This window comes from Scyliorhinus canicula, chromosome 3 (genome assembly GCF_902713615.1).
Source record: "Scyliorhinus canicula chromosome 3, sScyCan1.1, whole genome shotgun sequence".
Classification (NCBI taxonomy): Eukaryota; Metazoa; Chordata; class Chondrichthyes; order Carcharhiniformes; family Scyliorhinidae; genus Scyliorhinus; species Scyliorhinus canicula.
This window is the reverse complement of record NC_052148.1, coordinates 88499508-88513887: the sequence shown is the minus strand read 5'-3', so window position 1 is coordinate 88513887 and position 14380 is coordinate 88499508. Positions and strand designations below refer to the sequence as shown.

The window sequence follows — 14380 nt, the reverse complement described above, 5'->3', positions numbered from 1 at the left end:
AAAGATTAATTTGCATTGCAGGGACATAAATATCCCCATTTCAGAAGGTACCTGCACTGTTCCCCTAACATCCCCAGTGAGTTTGATTGGAAATTAATGTGAAAACACAGAAGCCTCTTCAAACTCAGTGTGGTTGAGAGTGCGGTGCTGTTTTTATGATGCTCTCAGCTGAGTGACGCAAACCATCCTACAATGTGCGGCAATTAACAAATCACCAGCTATCTCTTCCTCGTTGTGAGTTGCGGGATGATTTACAAATTTTAACGATGACCATTAAACAGGCTATGATTTTGGCAGCAAAATCAGGGCTGAGGATGATAATGGTGTTAACACACTGTTTGAGAATGCTATGTTTCATCATATCAAAGCTTTGCAAAGAACCTTTATAGTATTATGTGATCTGGGCCTCTTGCTGGGAAGACACATTCAAAGCGATCTTATTTCAGCAAACCGCAGATGTGGAGCCTGCAAAAGTTCTGATAATTAACATTAGCAGATGGAAAATTATATGCTGCATGGCGGGGTGGTTATCCACATTGGGGTATGCGAAGGCGCAGAACCACCCTTAATTGGTACACTTTTCTGCTATGCCTGACCTTACCTGCAGTCGTGTATTTGATGCGACAATTAAACCATTCCTTAAAATGGAGTGCCAGTTCTCTATATGTGAGCCACTAGATATAAAACATAAGCAGTTTCAGTAGCTGAAAAATCATTGTGTGATATAATGCAAAGTAAACAATTGCTACCAGGTTCCCTCAATGCTTATCTCCCTCCAATGCTGTGACTATAACACAGGTTTTTCAGATAAATGCGATCTCTGTTGTCAACAGGAACTCTGCTGATTATTACTTCTAACAATTTCCCCAGCATTGGTATTAAATCAACTGGCCTGTAATTGCCAGGTTTATCCTTCTCCTGTGTTCAAACAAGGGTGTCACATTTGCAACCCACCAATACTTTTGCCCTATCCCTGTATCCAAGGGGGATTGGAAAATTGTGTGGCCAGCATCCCCACAATTTCTACACTTACTTCCCTCTGCAGCCTAGGATGCATCCCATCTGAACTGGGTGACATATTTGGTACTTTAAGTACCAGCAGTCTTTCTAGTACTTCCTCTTTTTCTATTTTTATCTGTCCAGTATCCCTGCAACCTCATCATTTACCATAGCTTTGGTCCCTAATCAGTCTGAGAGATCCCTTGGCAACCCTTTTCTATTATTATGCCTATATAGAAGACTTTTAGGATTTCCTTTTATATTAACCACCATTCTGTTCTCCGACTGTCTCTTTGCGACTCTTAGTTTGTCCAATACACTTCTCAGAATCACAGAATGGTTACAGCAATGGAGGAGGCCATTTGGTTTGTCATGTCTGTACTCTATGGTATTTATATTCAGCTTGCTTTCCTTGGAATTATCAAGCAAACTTATGTCACCTGCCACCTCGCCCCTTTTCTTTTGTGTCATCCTCTTAACTCTAAATCCTTTCTTTCCCTCCCTTCCCCCTCTTGGGAATGTTCCCAAGACTGTACCAAAACATTGCTCCATTACATTTATGCCTGCCAGTCTCTGACTCCACTTTATCTGGGGCAGACTTCTCGTGAGTTTGCCATCTCCCAGATAAATATTGCTGTTCTAAATTGACTTCCTCCTTCTCCATAATTGATCCAAAAGCTACGATACTGTGATCATTATTCTCAAGATGCTCCCCAAATGAGATACGCTCCATTTGACCCACTTCCTTCCACAGGACTTGACCTGACAAAGTCTCCATCCTTACTGGGCAAGAAAAATACCGATAATTCCCCAAGACAGAACTATCAGAAATTCCTTTTCTTATCTTCCTTTCACTCAATTCCATTTGACAGAAGGGCAGTTAAATGTTATCTTCAAGCTCTTTTATCATCTTCCCACATTATTTGGTGGGTATAAAGAACACCATGTAGTATAATAACTCCTCTATTGTTACTGAACTCAAAAACATAGGTCCTGTCTTTAATCTCCCAAAGGCATTCTTTTATTTGAACACTTACATTCAAAAAATGGTGTTTAAAACCATTTACACATATTCAAGCAAATACAAAGAAAACATTTCAATGTTTCTATAATATTTTTACAATGATCTTTTTAACTATGAAGGACATGATTCATATCTTTAGAGATTTAGAGAATGAAACTCACTGAAATGCAAAAGTGCTCCCGTAAAGTTTCTTTGCTGCCCTGAAATTGGATTCTTTGGCCGGTGGGCTGCTAAGGAGCAGGAACTGGTGTGGAGTGTGCATGAATTTTAATTGCTGCAAGAAAGAGTAAGGTGACAAATGTTATTACAATCTCACTACAGTAAATACAGCAGCGCTTTGCTAACATATTCTGACATTGTACAACTTCGGAAACAATCAGCTTGACATGTTGGAGAGCTGTAACTTGTGTAAAATCAGTTCAGGCCGATAGAATCTTAGAATGGGATTGATTCTGGGCAAGAAAGGTCCTGTACAAGCTGGATGGGCTGCATCACAGCAGGACCAGGACCAATATCCCCACAGGGGCATTTATTGCTACTGCGGGGAAGGTTTAAGCTAGAGTGGCAGGGGGGTGGGAAACTGAGCGGGGAAACACAAAAGAGGGAAACAAAGATAGAAAAAAAGTGTGTAAAAATGTCAAAAATACTAGTCTAAAGGCACTGTAGTTGAGTGAACAGAGCATTCATAATAAGGTAAATGAATTAACAGCACATATAGATGTATACAGGTATGATATGATAGCAATTATGGAGCCATGGTTGCAAGATGACCAAGGCAAGGAACTGAATATTCAAGGGTATTCAATATTTTGGAAGGATAGGCAAAAAGGAAAAGGAGGTGAGGTGGTAAAGGGTGCAATAGTGTGAGAGGAAATTGGCTCAGAAAATCAAGATGCAGAATCAGTCTGGGTGGAGTTAAGAAGCAATACGGGCTGGGAAACATTATCATCGAAACCCTACAGTGCAAAAGGAGGCCATTCAGCCCTTCAAGTCTGCATCGATCCTTTGAAATAGCACTCTATTCAGGTCCACTTCCCTGCCCACTCTGCCCGACCCCCATAACCTAACCTCTACATCCTTGGACACTAAGGTTTGAATTTTGGGAGGAAGCTGGAGCACCCAGAGGAAGCCCACGCAGACATGGGGAGAACATGCTCCACACAGACAGTCACCCAAGCCTGACTTGAACTCGGGTTTCTCGCACCATGAGGCAGCAATGCTAACCATTTTGCCTCTGTGCTTCCCAGTACGAGTTGTCTGTGGGCCTTCAAACAGTAGTGGTAAGATATGGTGTGGCTATAAACAAGAAACTAGAGCTGGATGTATCAAGGGTGCTACAGTGATCATGGGTGACTTTAATCTACATTTAGACTAGGAAAACCAAATTAGCAATAATACTATTGTGGATAAATTCCTGGAGTGTGTAGAAGATGTTCTTTTAGACCAGTACATCAAGGAACCAACTCGGGAACAGACTATCCTCGATTTGGTATTTTGCAGTGAAGAGGGGTTAATTAATAATCTTGTTATGGGGGGTTCTTCAGGGAAGAGTGATCATAACATGCTAGAATTCTTCATTAGGGTGGAAGTCCAAGCCGAAAAGAAGGTCCTAACTCTAAACAAAGGAAACAATGAAGGTTTGAGGGGCGAGTTGGATGTAATAGATTGGGAATCACAGAACCATAGAATTTACAGAGCAGAAGGAGGCCATTTGGCACATCCGAGACTGCACCAGCCCTTGGAAAGAGCACCCTACTTAAGCCCACACCTCTACCCATTTGGCATCTTATCAAATACATGGATAGGATGGGCATAGATGGATATAGCACAAGGAACTGCTGAGGGTTATTGGCCAAGGTTGGTACCTTGACTGGTACAGTCTTGGAGGGCCAAAAGGCCTGTTCCTGTGCTGTATTGTTCTTTGTTCTATCTCCATAACCCAGTACTCCCCACCAAACCATTTTGGACACAAAAGGCAATTTAGCATGGCCAATCCACCTAGCCTACACACCTTTGGACTGTGGGAGGAAACCGGAGCACACGGAGGAAACCCACACAGACACGGGGAGAAAGTACAAATTCCACACAGATAGTTACCCGAGGTTGGAATTGAACCCGGGTCCCTGGAGCTGTGAGGTAGCAGTGCTAACCACTGTGCCACCGTGCCGCCCCTTTTTTTCTACTTCCCTCCCTGTGACCACCCCCTTCCAATTCCTTGTCCAAAGTGAACAGCCCACCTCACCCCCCTCATTATAACCCTCCCCCCGTGAACAGCCTCCTGTGCATATCGTACCGTGTGAAGATCCTGTCCTTTCCCCCCGCGTGTAATGTCCTTTCCTGCCACTTCACTAAAAGGCATACCGGTGGATAGGCAATAGCTGATATTTGAGGAATGAATGCACACATTGCAACAGTTATACATTCCTTTTTAAGCAAACACACAACAGGAAAAACAGTCCAATCATGGCGAATAAAATAAATTAAGGAGGGTATGAGATCCAAAGAGAAGTCATATGAATAGAAAATGTAACCCCACTATTTAAAAAAGGAGAAAACAGGGAATTAGAGGCCAGTTAGCCTGATGTCAGTAGTGGGGTTAAAAACCTATTATAAAGGATGCGCTAACAGGACACTTAGAAAATATCAACGGATTAGACAAAGTCAGCATGAATTTATGTAAAGTGTGACAAACCTACTGGAATTTCTTTAAGGATGTAACCAGTAGAATAGTAAGAGAGAGGCAGTGAGAAATAAAATACTGGAAAATCTCAGCAGGTCTGGCAGCATCTGTCGGGAGATACTGCCAGATCTGCTGCGATTTTCCAGCATTTTCTTTTTTCTTTTTGGTTTCAGATTCCAGCATCCACATAATTTGCTTTTAAGGAAGAGCCAGTGATGTGGCGTATTTGGATTTTCAGAAAGCTTTTGATAAAGACGCACATAAGAGATTGTTGGTGTGTAAAATTCAAGCATATAGGATTGGGGGTAATATATTGGCAGGAAACAGAGAGTGAGAAAAAAATGCGTCTTTTTCAGAGTGGCAGGCTTTGGGCCCCGGCTATTCACATTATGGGTGGGATTTTCTGGCCATTCATGCAGGCAGGATCTTACTGTCCCGCAGACATGCACCCCTGCTGCAGATTTTGTTGAGGCGAGGGGTGCGTAAATCCTGTTGACAACAGCAAGACCAGAAGATCCCACTGTCAGTCGTTGGAAGTCGGCCGTTGCAGAACCTGCCGCGGAGGGGGAGGAAAATCCCGCCCACAATATCAATGATTTGACTGAAGGAGCCAAATGTAATATTTCCAAGTTTGTGACGACACAAAACTCTGTGGGAATGTGAGCGATGAGGAGGATGTTAAGAGGCATCAAAGCAATTTGGACAATTTGAGTGAGTGGGAAAATACATGGGAGGTGCAGTATAACGTGGATAAGTGTGAAGTTATCCACTTTGTTTCGAAAAATAGAATGGCAGAGTATTATTTAAATAGTGATAGATTGGGAAATGTTGATGTATAAAAGGACCTGGGTGTCCTGATACATCAATCACTGAAACCAAGCATCCAGGTGCAGCAACCAGTTGAGAAGGCGAATAGAATGTTGGCCTTCATTGCAAGAGGGTTTGAGTATAGGAGCAAGGATGGCTTTGCAGCTCTACGGAGCCTTGGTGAGACCACACCTGGGTCACAATCCAATGGCAGCGCTGTGCCTGAAAAGGAGCTCGCCACGGCGCAAAGTGGCCGATAAAAGCTGGGAGAACCTGCTCAAGGGATATACCCAGCTCGCAACACCTCGCGAGATTCAACACAATCTCGTGAGATGTTCCAGTGTAAATCCCTCCCATTGTGGGTGGTATCACTTTTTAGCAAATCTGCATATTAGAGCAAGACAGTTAGTCTCACTTTAATGTGCAGATTCCTGAGGTACCTGAGGCTTTGGGATCCATCCTCTTCACCTTGGAGACCTCAGGCTCGCACTATTCAGCACTGATCCCCACAAACAGGGACCAGATGGAATGGCACTCATGGGGTCCCGCAAGGGATTGGAGGCCCCCAGCTGCATTCCTTTTGGCCAGGATGGTACCCTGGCACTGCTGGTGCAACCTGGCAGTGCCACCTGGGTGCCAGCCTGGCATTGCCAAGGTGCCCAGGTGGCATTGCCAGCTGGCATGGGCACTGACAGGGTGCCACTGTTGACAACAGCAATACCAGAAGATCCCACTGTCAGTTGTTGGTGAGTCGCCCTCCACTGCTGCAGAACACGCTGCGGAGGGCGAGGAAAATCCCACCCATTTCTCTCTCTACAGATGCTCCGGACCTACTGAGTATTCCCAGAATTTTTTGTTTTTATTACTAATTTAATACCTCACCCAAGCCCACTACCTCCATATGTAAATCCACTTTCTAGTCCCCACACTTGAACTCCCTCTTTAGTTCATTTTCCTTTCGCACTTTGAACTTTCTATATTCAGCCCGATTCTCATGTGCATTATTAACCTGATATCAGGTTGATAATGCGCCTTGGCATGTGCATTATCAACATGATGGGCGAAATTCTCCGACCCCCAGCAGGGTCGGAGAATCGCCTGGGGGCGCCTAAAATCCCGCCCCCGCCGTGGCAGAGATTCTCCGCCACCTGGGAAGTGGCGGCGGCGGAATCTCGCCACTCCGAACGGAGAGGCCCCTGCGGCGATTCTCCGGCCCGGATGGGCCGAAGTCCCGCCGCTGGGAGGCCTTCTCCCACCGCCGAGGTTTAAACCACCTCTGGAACGGCGGGCTCAGCGGCGCGAGCAGGCCCCCGGGATCCTGGGGGGCGGGGGGGGGGGCGATCGAACCCCGGGGGGTGCCCCCACGGTGGCCTGGCCCGCGATCGGGGCCCCTGGCTCAGACTCCGGGCCAGTACTCTGGCTGCACTAGTTTCTTCTGCGGCCGCCACGGCCTCCGCCATGGAGGAAGCGGAAGAGAACTCCACATCGCGTATGCGCCGGCAGTGACGTCAGCGGCATGCGCCGACCGGCGAAAGCCTTTCGGCCAGCCCCGCTGCCGGGGGCGCCGGTTTTTTGCACCGGTCTTCTGGTGGTAACCGCTCCGGCGCAGGGCTGGCCCCCAAAGGTGGGGAGAATTCCCCACCTTTGGGGAGGCGCGACCCCTGAGTGGTTGGCGCCACTCCCCTACTCCGGGACCCTCCATCACACCGGGTAGGGGAGTATGCCGCCCGATATCTGTCACAGGCACCCTATATCGGCTTCATCTTAGTCTCTGTCTCTTTCATTATCTAGGGGTCTCTGGCCTTGTTTCTCCAATCTTCTCCCCTCAGGGGAATTAAACGTGATTGAAATTATCTCTGCTTTAAATCCTGACACGTGGATAGTGGAGACAATAACCAATCTTCTCCTATTATAAATGTCATTGTCCAACACAGATTTTTGTTGCTGCTTTCATTCCATTCTTCAACACAATTGCACATTATACAGCATAATTGTCTGACATTTAGAAGTTTATACGTGACGTACTGACATTTATAAATTATCTGACAGTTAAAACCTCACTATAGCTGTTCGGTAAGCATTGAAGGACCATTCCTGCAGACGATTTGCATTTTAATTGCTATTAATCGAATCGCATTCTGAGATAACGTACATTCAGAACCATGCAGTCCAGCAATTTGGATTGTCACTTCATTCCGTCAACATGAAAGATGTTTCTTCCATTTTTTGTGGAAAGAATAGAAAATTCAGTACCTTGATGTGATGACCAGAAAGTTAACTAGACTAACCATATAAATACTGTGGCTACATGAGCAGGTCAGAGGCTGGGAATTCTGTGGGGAGTAACTCACCTCCCAACTTCCCAAAGCCTGTCCACCATCTACAAGGCACAAGGAGTGTGTTGCAATACTCTCCACTTGCCTGGGTGAGTGCAATTAGCATCAAAAATACACAAAAGCTTCAACATAAAAGGATAAAGCAGCTTGCTTGATTGGCCCCACCTTAACCATTAATTTCCTCCAGCATTGGCACACTGGGCTGGAATTTGCAGGGGACCATAATCCCCATTGCCCACCCTCCTGTGGCTAAAAACTCAGGAGGGAACCTGTCTACAAGTCTACAATCCTGACTGCTTCCCCGCAGCCATGTAATACTGGGAGCAGCATTAATTACTTTAAGGCTGGGCTTTTGCCCCTTTCTCAGGAGAGCTGTTGACCAATTGGATGATCACCAGCTGTGTACCCACAGTGCCAACCAGGAGCAGTGGCTACTCCTGGGACTACAGCCCCCCCCCCTCCCCCCCCCCCGGGCTCCCAAACCATGTTGAGGAGCCCAGTTAAGTTCCGATTCTGGGATTTCGGTGAGGGATGTAGAGCTGGGTTCAAAGGGCCATTGGCAGTGGCTAAAGTGGGCGGGAAATTATATTTGAGGAGGTGCCTCAGATGGGCCCAGGGAGCCCGCAATAGAGATTTCTGCTTTCTCCTTTCCTGTCACCAGCCTGTACAACTAATGCTGCTGGGCTTCCTGCATGGCATGGTCCTCCCCCCACCACAGGCCAAATACCAGCAGTGGTGGGATGAAAGCCTTAAGTGGCCATTGATTAGTCACTTCAGGGCCACAACAGGCCCAAAATGCATCCCCGTCCCCTCAATAACATTTCAGAAAGACCAGGGGCAGCAGATAGGTGGAAGAATGTCACCTGCTGGATTTTATGTGTTCCTCCAACTTCAAATCCACTGACGGGGAGCATAAACTCCAATCCATCATGTTCACAGTGCGTACCATACACATGATGCACTACTACACCAACACCGGCAAGTTCCCATCCAAGCCACATACCATTTTGAGTTGGAAATATATTGCTGTTTCTTCACTGTCACTGGGCCTAAAACCTGGAAATCCATCCCAAACAGCACTTTGCAATTACATATACCATACAGGCTGCAATGGCCACTCACCACCACCTTCTCAAAGGTAGTTAGAGATAGGTAATAAATGCTGGCCTTGTCAGGGATACCTTCAAACAGTAATGAATTGCACAACTTGCTGCTATGGCGACAGTATTGTGGATATCCATCAATGGATGGGAGCAATGCTCCCTTCCTGCAGTGGTCCACAGATTATAGTTCATTTCATTTAGTTTAAAAGTGAACAGAGGAAGGGGTGACGGCTGACATCCTTATTTACACGATTGCAAAATAAAAAATCAAATTGGCTTTCATGTATCTGACCTTGGGTATTTTGATCAAGTCACTTACCCTGTTTGCAGGTAATTTTACAATATGCGATCTGTTACTTGAAATAATCCTGGATAAAAGAGAAACAAGGTGTTATTTTACATTCTTGATTTAAATAAACCCAGCAATTGCAAGAGAATATTTTTTTTAAATGGGTCAATAATTAAATGATATAAAAACAGCTTATTGAGTGACCAAAGGCATGTAGCCGTGGGGCCATCAATTCAGACTTGGCTGCTCATAAAGGAAAATAACCCACTGCGTAAACAGCACAATGCTCTGTGGAGATAAGTCAATGTGTCTCTGAGCAGGGAGCATAATTGGACTGCAATAAATGACCTTGTAATATGCTTAATTGAATTACTTGCAAGTAAAAAAAAAGCTGCATATGTTTAATAGATAAATCTGATTGGACAGATAGCATTATTGAACAATTGCAAGAAAAATATATTGCGGTACACAGATTGATCCAAGTCCCCAGATTTGAGCAGATTGAACTGAAGGAACTACAGGAACCTTGGTTTTTCTTTCCCTAACATCTTATAGTCAATATTTAAGTAAAAGTACCACTGTAACAGAGGGTGTGCCAGAGGATCCTGCTTGTCCATTTGTTTCTTGATTTCCAAGTATGGTGCCTATCAAGAAAAAGAAAATAAACAGTTTTTTTTTCTCCCTAGTGTACTTTATGTACTCTAATTGTGAGTATATCATCACAGTATATTGAAATAAAAGGAGGAAACTGAAAATACACACCACCTCCAATAGAATACGAACTAAATTAATATTTCTAAATTCTAATTAAAATTCGCTTTCTCAAACATTTATCTACCTCTTTCCAGATGTCAGAAGACTTATTGTGATATGCCGAGTGTTTTCTATTTAATTTCAAGGATTTTTCTGTTTGTTTCCCTGAAAGCAATTTTCTACCTTGTTAGTGCCACAGTGTCATATTATACAAAAGGACATGCCCGGAACATTTACACAGCATAAAATTACTGCGTCAGCCTCAGGCATGGAAATCAACATCTTAATTTCCATCTGACCATGACATGTTCTCTTTAATGTCACCTCCACAATTATTTTGTTGTACTTAACTGAATCATGATTTTAATGGGTCTATCAAAAACGTGGAGATCTCTCATGACATTCGGCTACATTTGCTGAAGGTCACCTATCTGCAGAAGTTTCTGGGTTACATCTTGAAAACCTCTAAATGTGTATTGGGTGGTAATTTTCAATGCGTGCAGCCCCTTTGACATTCTACAAAAGGTACTGCCACAATCCCAGTGTATAATCCATACAGTGTTTTACAATTTTAATGTGTGACGTGTAACATCAGTATTAGGGGCTAACAAAATAATCGGAATGGATGTAGAGTAGGGAATGCCAAACAATTTCCTTCCTGCAAGATTCTAGCATCATCGAGACATTATCTCATTGGAAATAACATTTAGTTTTGGAGCACAAAACATTAACAAAACAAAATAAAAAGCAAGTTTGAATACGTGCAAAATATAAAAATGGCACCTTGGAATGATTTACTACGTTAGTGGTTCTATATAAATGAAAACTGTTGAAATTCTAGGACAGTACATCTTGTTCAAAGTACTCTACCCAGTGCTCTTTAAGAGAACACATTAACAAATACATTTTTCAAACATAAGCAAAAAAAAAAATGATGTACACATTCAACAAAAAAGGCAGCACCTGTGAGGAAAGAAAGAGTGTTAATATTTCAAGTGTAGCTCTGCATCAGAATTGGAATGTGTTGCAGATGAACAGCTTTTAAGAAGAAAGAGAGTGAGGGACAGGGGTGGGGGGGAGGCGGGGAGGGTGGGCAGGAGGTGTGGTGAGGTTATCACTTACACAAGTAAGTGTCCTTGTGCACCAGTCATGGTGCAGCAGGTGGTAAAGAAGGCTAATGGTATGTTGGCCTTCATTGCGAGAGGTTTCGAGTACAGAAGCAGAGATGTGTTGCTGAAATTATACAAGGACTTGGTGAGGCCACACCTCCAATATTGTGTGCAGTTTTGGTCTCCTTCTCTGAGGAAGGATGTTCTTGTTCTCGAGGGAGCGCAGCGAAGGTTTAACAGCCTGATTCCAGGGATGACGGGACTGCCATCTGAGGAGAGATTGACTAGGTTAGGATTGTTCTCGCTGGAGTTCAGAAGAGTGAGGGGGGATTTCATAGAGACTTATAAAATTCTAACAGGACTAGATAGGGTAGATGCAGGGAAGATGTTACCAATCATGACACCCATAACCAGGGGTCACAGTCTGCCGATTCAGGGTAAACAAGTTCGGACAGAGATGAGGAAACATTTCTTCACCCAAAGAGTGGTGAGTCTGTGGAATTAATTACCACAGGAAGTAGTTGATGCTAAAACATTTGATATATTCAAGAGGCGGCTAGATATAGCACTTGGGGCAGATGGGATCAAAGGCTATAGGGAGAAAGCAGGATTAGGCTGGATGGCCAGCCATGATCGTGATAAATGGTGGAGCAGGCTAGAAGGGCCAAAAGGCCTCCTCCTGCTCCTATCTTCTATGTATCTATGTATGTAAACAGTTACTAATTCGGTGGAGAACAGAGATTGACAAGAAAATATTTCACGGCAAAAGGTGGCATGATGGGAGAACTGAGAAACATCAGACATTCCGAGAACAGCGAATATGTGAATAGTTAAAGCAAGTTAGTTAATTTGGATATATTTCTCACATTTATATCAAATATCAATGAGTTTGTTGCCTCATGGAGATTTGCATGTTGGTTCTCCTTTTCTTTGAATCTGATGAGGATGGCACGGTAGCACAGTGGTTAGCACTGTTGCTTCACAGCACCAGAGTCCCAGCTTTGATTCCCGGCTTGGGTCACTGTCTATGTGGAGTCTGCACATTCTCCCTGTGTCTGCATGGATTTCCTCCGGGTGCTGAGGTTTCCTCCCACAAGTCCCGAAAGACGTGCTGTTAGGTGAATTGGACATTCTGAATTCTCCCTCTGTGTACCCGAACAGGCGCCGCAGTGTGGCGACTAGGGGATTTTCACAGTAACTTCATTGCAGTGTTAATGTAAGGCTACATGTGACAATAATAAGATTATTATTGTATATAAAATTGGATGGGCCATGCATAATCCACTGTGCTTGTACTCAGTCCACTATCAATTTTGTTTTTAGATGATAATGGAAGTCAACCTGGAGTCAGCTGAATCCTAAAATCCACATTACTTGCTGAATGTTAATATATAATCACTCAACCGAGATCTTTCCAAGGTTAAATAGTTCCATGTCAGCTCCTTAGCTGTTACAAAGTACAGACCATATTGTAATTACTTTTACTTTTTCACAAGCATATATATCTTGAAGCAACTAAAGGTTTAAGGAATGGCAAGTCTCTAAGAGACAAGTCACTTGGTAATATTTTACAAAGAGCGACAAACATTTTTTTATCAGAGATGGGAAAATTTGAGCAGAAAAACACTTCTGTAGACTTATCCTATTAATGGGAACAGAAATATAGTTTAGGCTGTAGCCTTTAGCTTTGCTACCACTGAATGCAGTCTAATGTTTGATTACAAGCCTTGGACCTTACCTGGGTCATTTCCCTGATGGATGTGATGCTGTCCAATGCTTTAACTAATCGTTCATAGTCTTTTTTCTAGTTCAAAGTGGGAAAAATGATTCAGGATAGAGTTCACAATAAAGGTAACATGATGATTAACAGTAGAAGGATGCCCCAATCTTGTACCCATTCGACAGAAACACATCACAGTTATAACACTGAGATAGACCATTCGGCCCGATTGGTTAATGTCTCCGTTTTACATGAACAAAAGGTTGGACTATAATTACGCACACTTTCCAATTATCCTTTAATCTATTTTTCTCTATTGCATATATGCAATCCATTCCTGAATGTTGCCATAGTAGGTGGAATTCTGATTACCGAGCCAGGTAGCTCAAGTTGGGAGGTTTCCCAACTTGCTGGACCTGCCTCAGTAAAAAGCACCCTGAATTACACGTGGTTGGGCAGGGTGTGCATGTGTGTATGTGCATGTATGTTTGTGTTGTGTGTGTTTAAAACTTTTAAACCTCCTCAAGTAGTTAATGTCAGACAATAAAACCTTCTATTCATCGTCCAATCCTTTAAAAGCCTCTTTAAGATGTAAATTAAACTGTGAACTCTGAACCCACTGCTGAGATCAATGTAGCTTTTGAAGCTCAAGCAGGCATTCATAGTGAATAGCTTTTAGGGAATTGCTAATAAAGGCAGGGAAAGAGCTAGAAAAGAAGACACACCGGCTGACCTGTCAATCAAAGCAGTTCAGCAACATTTAAAAAAAAAAAAATTTGTGACTGTTACATCTAGTTATTTTTTATAATTGAAAGAGCAGGGCAGGATGGCATGGTGGCACAATGGTTAGCACTGCTGCCTCACGGTACCGAGAACCGGGTTTGATCCCGACCCTGGGTCACTATCCGAATGGAGTTTGGCCATTCTCCCCGTGTCTGCGTGGGTCTCACCCCCACAACCCAAAGATGTGCAGGGTCGGTGGGTTGGTCACGCTAAATAGTCCCTTAGTTGGAAACATTAAAAAAAAATAAAGATCAGGGCATTTAAAGAAATGTCAGATTATGACACCTAACAGATCTGATCCAATCTTCAAGAGCATTTTTGTTTATTCCATCAATTAATTACTTCCACAACATGGGTTGCCACCCTGAGAACAGTCAAAATATGTTGGTTTGAACTCAGCACCAAGTTTAACTGTGCTCAGTTTAGGTTTCCCTCCTGTGTAAAGCACCTTTTCTCTTACGGGCAAAAATGGGATCACTCAGAAATAGGTGTAGCCTGTAGGACTTTTGCGTTTGGGTCCTGCCACCATTTTAAATATCTGCAGAGTCTTCCAAACTCTGTGAAACTCCGAACTACTGTCACTATTCTGCTTACATGCATTTTTATGGTGAGAAATCAATTTTATTTAAATACAACCAGGTGTATAAAGACCCGAATGAGGAATGAGAAAAAGCCATTTGGAGCATTAAGCCTGTGCTTTTCCACATTTATTATACACATTATTCTACTATGAACTCTATTCGATTTATTTAATGTCCTAGAGAATAGTGCATAAAT

At 43.5% G+C, this 14380-nt stretch overlaps 1 protein-coding gene across 1 annotated transcript in view; it reads right to left on the bottom strand.

The window, feature by feature from the left end:
- The window catches only part of parp8 (poly (ADP-ribose) polymerase family, member 8), a 531112-nt gene that overhangs the window by 49897 nt on the left and 466835 nt on the right, over window positions 1–14380 (bottom strand). Inside the window, 5 exon segments of the mRNA XM_038790867.1 lie at window positions 602–674; window positions 2185–2297; window positions 9269–9317; window positions 9815–9882; window positions 12839–12904. Of these exon segments, the coding sequence (XP_038646795.1) occupies window positions 602–674; window positions 2185–2297; window positions 9269–9317; window positions 9815–9882; window positions 12839–12904 (369 nt within the window).